Source organism: Erpetoichthys calabaricus, chromosome 14 (genome assembly GCF_900747795.2).
Source record: "Erpetoichthys calabaricus chromosome 14, fErpCal1.3, whole genome shotgun sequence".
NCBI lineage: Eukaryota > Metazoa > Chordata > Cladistia > Polypteriformes > Polypteridae > Erpetoichthys > Erpetoichthys calabaricus.
In genome coordinates, this window is record NC_041407.2 from 67,444,526 (window position 1) to 67,454,525 (window position 10,000).

At 35.5% G+C, this 10,000-nt stretch overlaps 1 protein-coding gene and 1 long non-coding RNA gene across 2 annotated transcripts in view; one reads left to right on the forward strand and one right to left on the reverse strand.

Moving 5' to 3' along the window:
* gnl2 (guanine nucleotide binding protein-like 2 (nucleolar)) overlaps positions 1-10,000 on the reverse strand; it is a 27,343-nt gene that overhangs the window by 10,632 nt on the left and 6,711 nt on the right. The window contains exons 4-11 of the mRNA XM_028819805.2: positions 9,821-9,960; positions 6,820-7,004; positions 6,417-6,483; positions 3,799-3,957; positions 3,429-3,542; positions 2,085-2,213; positions 1,023-1,127; positions 692-850 (exon numbers count right to left, since the gene is read on the reverse strand). Of these exons, the coding sequence (XP_028675638.2) occupies positions 692-850; positions 1,023-1,127; positions 2,085-2,213; positions 3,429-3,542; positions 3,799-3,957; positions 6,417-6,483; positions 6,820-7,004; positions 9,821-9,960 (1,058 nt within the window). The remainder of the gene's footprint in view (positions 1-691; positions 851-1,022; positions 1,128-2,084; positions 2,214-3,428; positions 3,543-3,798; positions 3,958-6,416; positions 6,484-6,819; positions 7,005-9,820; positions 9,961-10,000) is intronic.
* LOC127525861 (uncharacterized) lies at positions 792-1,151 on the forward strand. Its single transcript, XR_007933436.1, has 2 exons — positions 792-938; positions 981-1,151. It is a non-coding gene; the product is annotated as an uncharacterized LOC127525861 (long non-coding RNA).

Sequence of the window (10,000 nt, forward strand, 5' to 3'; positions counted from 1 at the left end):
CTGTAACTAAAGACAAAAACAGCAAGATATTTGCAGACAGAAAATGCAGAATATTTAAATATGTGTATTTGTTTAAGTATATACTTAATTTATCTTAAAATAATAGTAATACCAAATAACAAAATTTCAAAATAAGTTAATGTCAGCAGGCTGAGAATGTGTATGGTTTGTGAAGCCTATGGTCATCAGGAAAAGATAAAGATAAGTCTATGTGATCTTGGTAACATGGACACACCATCCGTCCCTGCAATGTATTGCAGTATTTACTAGTGCCCATGACTTTTGCATAATATGAAAAGAAAATGTGACATGGTGTCGATTAGCTTGTATATTGCATGGTGTGAACTGTATAATATAAAATACAGCTGGACTGATTTGTTCAATTCAGGGTCTCTCACTATTTATGCTGATGTCTCCCCATTTATTCTGTGGTCATCTTGCAAAAGTAAAGGGGAATAACACCATCAAAGAAACTGCAGCATTAAACAATTTATGTAATATGCATTCTAGTCGAAGATGTCTATCTGAAAATGTAGGAATGGCACTTTGACCAGGTTCTGTCCCTGCCTTTTGTCGATTGTTGCCAAGACAAGCTCTAGCTCCCATGAACCAAAATTGGATTAAGTGAGTTTGAGAATGTTACTATTGCACAATATTAATCTTAACACCTCCAAAGCACCCTGTAACAAACCTTTAGAAGTTTTCCCATCCTAAATGCCAATTTCTCAAGGAAATCCTGAGGAGAATCCCAAAAGTCAATTTTGTAAGTTTTTCTAATATACTCTGATTTTGCTCTTTCAAGAACTGTAGGAATGTGATCTTCAGGACTTTTGATTTTCTCCACTTGCACCTCAAGATATCAAAGAAAAATACATTAAAAATAATCTCAAATCTCATTTGAAGTTAAGTTATAAACAAAGCATGAACACCATAAACTTGTGCCGAAGTATATATTATGTGAGCTTTATCCCTTTTTTAAGTCAAACTTTTGTACCCCAAGAAAGACTCAAGATTAAACTTACTACTCCTTTTAACACAATTTCCGTCTCTGTGTCACCTGATGGATAAACAACTCCTGGGCAATCAATCAAGAAAATGCGCCGCATCAAAGTAATGTACTGCCACACCTAAAAAGTTGAAGAAAATAACTTTGGAGTATTATATTATGAGGAAAAAAAAAGTCAATGTCACCATCTGTTGTCTGAACTTGCTTGACTATTAAATATGTTATCTTTATAGCATCACTCACCAGTTGAATAGAAATAGAACTGACTAGTCTATTTTCTCAATTTTAAATGAACAGTATCCACTAAATTATGTTATATTTGAATTTAAATGAAACCACAATTTTTGAAGTACAATTTTACCTATAATTATTCAGAATTTCAGTACCTATATAGCATACTGTTTCCCACATGAGCACCAAAGGGCTCCTCAATCTTAGGCAACAGGGGGCGCTGTCGCCAATGGTCTCCTTTCTCCCCCCCCCCCCCCACCCAGCCCAGGTAACACATCCAGTGAAGTCAACCAAGCTCAAAAGTAAGGTCAGAAGAAAGTCACGCCCCTTCCGGTCCCAGGGACATTAAAAACCGAAACCCTAAGAAAGAAAGGCCCTAAACTTGCAAATACTCTAGGGGTGCTGTACAAGGGCTCTCCCTGCGCTCTGATCACAAGAGGTATGAGAAAACTAACAACTTCCAAATGCAAGAAATTGTAAAAAAAAAAAAAAAAAAAAATATTCTGTTGTCTTGAGAGGACCTCAGAAGGATGAGCGCCTTGGAAAATTGATTGCCTGCTACATAAACCAATCACTTTACAATTGTTTCAGTTCATTAAAGGCTACGTTTATTTTTGGGACTGTTTTCTGATGCCATTTTTTCTTTTTGAGTTAAAAAGTAAATGGTGTTACAGGGGTGGTACCCTAAATTTTCTTTTCTTGCCTGCTTCCAGGGTGCCAGACACAACTGTCTATACTGTGGAAAATGGATGAAAAGACAGATGGACAATTTTACAAGGATTATTTTATAGGTTTGTTTAAATATAAACATCAGTGGCTAAAGTTAGTATCTAACTGAATGACTTACCTTTGTTTCCCCGGCAATAGGGGCCACATTACAGACTTTCTTGGAACGCAGAGTGTTTATTATAGAACTCTTGCCAACATTTGGGTAACCAATGAAACCAACACTGATCTGTTTCTTGTCTGTATGTAACTGTTAAAAACAGGAATTCAGATATAACTTCACACAGACCACGATTAGTACAAATGCTAAATGACATATGAAACAATCTACCTATGCAGTTTATTCATTTAATAGTCATTAAACAAAATAAGCATTTTTACATATTACTGAATGAATTTAAAATCAAGAACTGGAGCTGTTACATTAATTCACATAAAGCTTTAAATACTTTCACCATTAAAGAGCAGGTGAAGTAAATACGTCAATTATGCTTCCCTAGAAAATCAATATACTTTTAAAGTAGCTTGCATTACCCAGTTATTTCTTCAGGTTAAGTGTATGGAAGTACCAATTTATTTTAAAGATCAGATGCCTAACCCACTTTCCAAAAGCATGATGGAAAAATGTACAACTGCAATCCACATTTGCAATTTCATCATGTTTAAAGGGATCTTTTTATTAATAGAATACAAAGATTTTGAAGTATTCACTATCTCTTAGGCTATTAACTCCCATTTTCTTTGTTATACGAGCAAGTGGCACCAATTTATTCAATATGCTGCTTCATTCATTGTTTTATCCAACATGCAATGTGCTTTGTCTACTAGTATTTATGAAATAGCTTAACACAAAAATAAACCATTTGCTACTATCATAGTTTTCATGCATTTGTGCTTGACGATTCTCATGACTTGTATGTCAATTTGACAAACTATGTAATACATTTTTGTTCTTCTTTAACTTTCAGCTAGTAGAAACCAACAGCTCATTTACTGTATTAGAATGCATTACTGATGAAGGTTTAAAAGGAGGTAAATGTTTTGTTAGGAAAGTGTTCATAATTTAAATTTATGCTGGTTGTTGGAGACCCTGGGTTAGAGAATAACTGCCAGTCATCTGTTTCTTTAATAAGGCAGATTTATCTATGCTTTCACTTTAAATAATGCTCATATACTGCATCTTTAATATGTATGGAAATGTTTCTCACGTTTTGCCTGAGGGCATAGATAGGCCAATTAATAAGAGTCCACACAATGAATTTGTCACTATTTTGACAAAACAAAAATAAGCAACAATAATGGCAATTTCCATACAAAAATAAATTATTACACAGTATTTGAATTAAATGTAAAGAAAAAGGACTGTATTCCTAAAACCCCAACAAAGTAAAAAAAAAAAAAAAAAAATACCGCCTACACTTGTCTGTTATGTACATATTACAAATAATTGAACCATTATGATTACCTTTCCAAACTGCCTTAAAAGCTGAATAAGGGCTCCTTTTCCAAATGAATTAGTGAGACTGGCATGAAATGCAAGTGTAGGATATTCTTGAGACAGAATTGCAACCCATCGTTTCTGTAAAATAAGTAGTAGCAAAAGTTGACATTCAAAGTACTGTATGTGAGGCGACCACAAAAAAAATTTATATCATTAAAATGGGGGCAAAGGGATAGAACAGTCATTGAAGTAAGTATTTACTATAGTTATAAAAGACTTGTATTGTTGGTAAAAGCAGAAAAGCTTGTGGAATTCTCTGAAAAATAACAAATAGCTCTAAGCTTAGGAAGTACAACAATTTTCAAAACATGCACAAAGATGAAAGCTTTCTTACAGTAACCCAGGTAGGGACTAAGTCACACTTATTAAGCACAAAGATGAGATGTTTCCATGGCTTCTCCTTTTGCAAGTACGTTTCAATGCTGCGTGATCGGGTTCCCATAGGATCTCTGGCATCTAACACTTGAATCACAACATCAGATGAATCCAACACCTTCAAAACATTATCATAACTTTTATTATCTTACTATAACTTTCAAGTTACGTTGCATATGTAAACTGCCCTATCTGAGTAGTTAAATGTCCACATAAACACATTTTTAACTTCAAAACACAAGACATAATCATGGCACAAAAGACAAGATTTCATATTTGTATGCTTATGTAACTCCTTATTGAATTAAACAACATTTAAGCTGAAAATGCTTTACAGTGCATCCGGAAAGTATTCACAGCGCATTACTTTTTCCACATTTTGTTATGTTACAGCCTTATTCCAAAATGGATTAAATTCATTTTTTTCCTCAGAATTCTACACATAACACCCCATAATGACAACGTGAAAAAAGTTTACTTGAGGTTTTTGCAAATTTATTAAAAGTAAAAAAACTGAGAAATCACATGAACATAAGTATTCACAGCTTTTGCTCAATACTTTGTCGATGCACCTTTGGCAGCAATTACAGCCTCAAGTCTTTTTGAATATGATGCCACAAGCTTGGCACACCTATCCTTGGCCAGTTTCGCCCATTCCTCTTTGCAGCACCTCTCAAGCTCCATCAGGTTGGATAGGAAGCGTTGGTGCACAGCCCTTTTAAGATCTCTCCAGAGATGTTCAATCGGATTCAAGTATGGGCTCTGCCTGGGCCACTCAAGGACATTCACAGAGTTGTCCTGAAGCCACTCCTTTGATATCTTGGCTGTGTGCTTAGGGTCGTTGTCCTGTTGAAAGATAAACCGTCGCCCTAGTCTGAGGCCAAGAGCGCTCTGGAGCAGGTTTTCATCCAGGATGTCTCTGTACATTGCTGCAGTCATCTTTCCTTTTATCCTGACTAGTCTCCCAGTCCCTGCCGCTGAAAAACATCTCCACAGCATGATGTTGCCACCACCATGCTTCACTGTAGGGATGGTATTGGCCTGGTGATGAGTGGTGCCTGGTTTCCTCCAAACGTTACACCTGGCATTCACACCAAAGAGTTCAATCTTTTCTTTCTCATGGTCTAAGAGTCCTTCAGGTGCCTTTTGGCAAACTCCAGGCGGGCTGCCATGTGCCTTTTACTAAGGAGTGGCTTCCGTCTGGCCACTCTACCATACAGGCCTGATTGGTGGATTGCTGCAGAGATGGTTGTCCTTCTGGAAGGTTCTCCTCTCTCCACAGAGGACCTCTGGAGCTCTGACAGAGTGACCATCGGGTTCTTGCCCAATCGCTCAGTTTAGATGGCCGGCCAGCTCTAGGAAGAGTCCTGGTGGTTTCAAACTTCTTACACTTATGGATGATGGAGGCCACTGTGCTCATTGGGACCTTCAAAGCAGCAGAAATTTTTTTGTAACCTTCCCCAGATTTGTGCCTCGAGACAATCCTGTCTCGGAGGTCTACAGACAATTCCTTTGACTTCATGCTTGGTTTGTGCTCTGACATGAACTGTCAACTGTGGGACCTTATATAGACAGGTGTGTGCCTTTCCAAATCATGTCCAATCAACTGAATTTACCACAGGTGGACTCCAATTAAGCTGCAGAAACATCTCAAGGATGATCAGGGGAAACAGGATGCACCTGAGCTCAATTTTGAGCTTCATGGCAAAGGTTGTGAATACTTATGTACATGTGCTTTCTCAATTTTTTTTATTTTTAATAAATTTGCAAAAACCTCAAGTAAACTTTTTTCACATTGTCATTATGGGGTGTTGTGTGTAGAATTCTGAGGAAAAAAATGAATTTAATCCATTTTGGAATAAGGCTGTAACATAACAAAATGTGGAAAAAGTGATGTGCTGTGAATACTTTCCGGATGCACTGTATTGTGCGTGCAAGAGGCTAAATGGAAGGGGAGTAAGGCCAGGTGGATCGGAGGTCTACAGAAGATTTGAAAATGAGTAATAATGTCAGCTTGTACCCAGAATCCTAGAAATCTTTTTAGAAGACTGGAGTTGGAATACAGAATTTTGATTAAACACTATCTTCACTGGGAATTTGTTTTGCTTGCTTTTCTATATCAAGAACATTCACTTTTGCACTCAAGGGTACTCTAAGGCAAGTAACATATACTTGACCATGTGCAAAAACAGGCAGCAATAAATAAATACCCAAAATATCTAAAGCTTGCTGACCGACAAAGACAGAGGAAATGGTACACATTCTTGTACGATTAAATATAGTAGGAAAATGAATGCAGCATTATGGATATAAAAACATATCTATATAAGCCTTTAAATCTTTATTCTTCATGTTTGTTGTCCAAATTGGAGTTTCTTGTGTGTGTTTAGTAAAACGTCAAGCAAAATGACACCTTTTATTATCTACACATACACTGGATTCATTTTCACAAGTTGAATAGCTTTATTCTATGGACTGCTTGGGAATATACAGACAAGATTCAAGTTTGAATCTAAATCTAAAGTGTCATCTGTGAGCTTTACATAGATCTAAGGGGAATTAAAGTAGTGTACTTACTTTATAAAGTTCACCCCAGATTCGTTTTGATTGACCTTTCTTGTAAATATCCTCCTGGGCTTCATTCCTGAGTTACATACATAACTTTTAGAGTTCAGTTCCATTTTATACATTCATATTTACCCTTCCCTGAAATATTTAATCAGTTTCAACCAAAATGAAGGAATGTGTCTACCCACATTTGCTTTACAACTTATTCTACAATTGAGGACTTCAAACAACAATAAAAAATGTTTTCTCTTGTACTTATTTAATTGTTATTAGGCCACACAATATGCTTTTCCAACTGCTATCCCAATTTTCAAAGACAACATAAGAAAAAATACAGTTTTCTGTATTCTAGCATGAGAAATATGCATATTTGAGCAGACTCTGCGCACAAAAACAGCAGAAAGAGTCATACCGTACTCCACTGTCCTCTGTAACAAGATCCCGATCCTTGTGCTCGCTATATTTTTCAGCTGATGCCTCAGCTTTTTCCAAAAGATCATGCACATCCCCTGCCAAGATATTGGGTCTTTTCCTTTGAGCTTTTGGACCAAATGTTATTTCAAAAGTCTCAGTGTCTAGAATGTGTACCTTGGAATTCTGTGGATTTTAAAGAAACTGGTTTAGAACTCTAATTTCAACAAGATTTTTTAAAAATGTTTATTGTTCATTTTTAAACTACACAGCAAAATTGTCTATAGTTTTTCTTTTTGTAAGAGCCAAGAAAGCACAATAATAAAAATGTTCCATATAAGCATAATTTGCCCTTTCTTCCTTAAATTAGAACAATACATTGTTAAGATAAAATATAATATTGAAACATAATATAACCCATCCTTTGGCAAATCAGGTTTCTGGGAAGAAACAGAAATAATGACAAGCAAGCTAAAGTTTAAAAGAAGGGTCTGATATTTTGGAAAACCACAAACCTACAACATAATTTTTGCCAAGTCTGCCAACAAGACAGTATTTCACTACCCATTCTGTTCAGAGCTACTTATATTTCATCATGCTTACATAAATGAGGTTTTCTAAATGCAAAGTAAACTGCCAAGTTGTTTTGTGAAGGTTTCATTTCAAATTTCTCTTTGTCATTAGCATGAATTTTGGTCTCCAAGTAAGTCCACTTTCTTAATTTAATTAAAATACACAGAAAATTACATCTAACAACTTTGGGTAGGGCAGTTAGCGATTTTCAGAATGCTGCATATTTTCAATTTCATACTAGAGACTGCATAATTTCTTCCTTAATTATACACTATATGTTATACACTATTTGGCACCCCTCAGGTAATCTCAGAGCAGTAAGGTGGTACAGTGGTTAGCACTATTGCCTCCCAATTTCAAAGACCTGGGTTTAAACCACAGCCTAGTAACTATCTGCATGATTTCTCTCTATACTTCAATTTGCTCCAACAACAAAAATGCACAATTATTATTTCTAATTTTTTATTTCTGAATTGTCTCAGGATGGGTAAAACAGAGGTGAACACATAAAAAAAGCCCACTAAAGAATTTGTAATCTTTGTATCTGGATATTAATTTAAAAAGTTAACTTTTTCTGCAAGGTTGAGAGGTGTCATTGTCCTGGAGGATGACAGGTGAGTAAAGCACTGGGTTCACTTGGTTTAATAACAACCTTCGTGTGCTTTGAAATAACTGAAAGATGTTCTGTCAAATTTAGACCCCTGATATTTTATAGTCTTTGTTATAATGCTGTCAAGCAATGCTCTCCCGTTCCTAGAGATACCGAGTAGTTGGTCCGTTGATATATAGTTAGTCATGTGTCTTTGCAGATTATAAAGCAGTTACTAACAAGTGCGTGAACAGATTTGAGAAAAATTGGTGAAATACAGCTATTCATCCAGTTACACATGCTTGCCCGATGCAAAAATCTTAGCATCGCTCCAGAAACTGGCTGCACAGTGATTAAAGCTGATGCCTCACTGTTCAAATTCCATCCCTGTGAAAGTTGCTGATTCTCCTTGTGCCTACAATTTTTATACAGGAACTCTGGTTTCCTTCACAAATCCCCCAAAACCACATTGGTTAAGACAAGTTAAAGACCCTAAAGAAGTCTTGTTTGAGTAACTATGGACTACAATTAAACTTCTAAGATAATGTTTTCCTTAAGTTAATAACATCAAAAATAAAAGTTCTTTTCACAAGTGTAATCTTGAATTTTCTATTCTTATATGTTGGTATGTACTTTATTTGAACCAAATTCCACAAGTAAAATTTACTCTAGTTTACAAGTTATGTCTGTCGTTTTGTTTGTATACTGTATTGGAATTACTGTGTAAAGGCAAAATCTCCATTTCACATTTACAGATTAACACAATGTTTCCATCTGAGAGACTAACTGAACCAAGATGAATTAAAATAAATATGTTTGAATTCAAAGAAGTCCACTTGGATAAACATCTGGTATCAAGCCATACTTCTTCAATACTGTACATATGTAAGACTTATAAATACAGTAAATAATGTTAACTCAGCATTATGGTGCAACTTAGAATTACTCAGATTTCCTTTTGTTCAAAGTATTTTATGATCAATTAATACTACACTGTCACATGCCACTTTTGAGTAATCAAGCTTTTCTCCTATGCTATACACACACCCTTTTATTTTGTAGACCCATTTTAATCTTGTGGGGATTCCTAGCCTTTCCAGGTAATACTGAGCACAAGGCAAGAAAACAAACACTGGAGGCGTGTCAATTCATTTCAGGGGCACTCACACCCATAATCACTCATCCAGGTCATCACAGACCAAACCCTTGTGCATAAACACATTCAAACTTAATGGGAAAATGTAACCAATTAGCCTTGTATGTATGCCTTTTTTAAATCTGCAACAAAAGTGGAGTAGTCAGAGAAAATACCTGCAGACAAGGAGAAGGATGCATAAACATTTCATAGACAACTACGAAGTTGGACATTGAAACCAGGATAAGCAGAGCTTATCACTGCAACAATACTTTTTTTCATAAAAACAATGTTAAATATTGAACTACACCAAATGAGAAATGTTTAGATGAAGGCATTAAATAAAATAATTGATGTAACTGAATGAGAACAGATTGGTAGATATGTTTAGGGAAATCGATAAGAATTCATTCACTAAAAATGTTTTTGTTCCCTTAGCTACTGTAAAGTATTTAATTTTGATAAATGTACAACATTGTATAACTTTAAAATGTGTACTAATATTTTGTCAGTTGCGTTCTTTAAATTAACTTCAAGATACAGGCAATCTTCCTTTGAAAATATCCAAAGATACACTTTAAAAACAAATTTTAAAATTGAGTGTTTGAAACTTTGCTGAATTAAATAAGCATAACGGTTTAGATTTTAGTAACCCAATTCAGTGGAATCTGTCTTCTGAAAAGCCAGAAATGTTTCAGATCTTACATGAGACTTGGCCCTATCGTGTAACAGGGACATCGGCAGTTTGCTTCTCTTCATTATTACTCTGTATGGATCCTTCTTTACTTGATCCATCTCATCTTGAAACGTCTGCAGAGAGGACTGCTTGATCACACGTGTGTTAGCTGTAGGAAAATTAAATGTAACAAAAGGTTATAACTTACT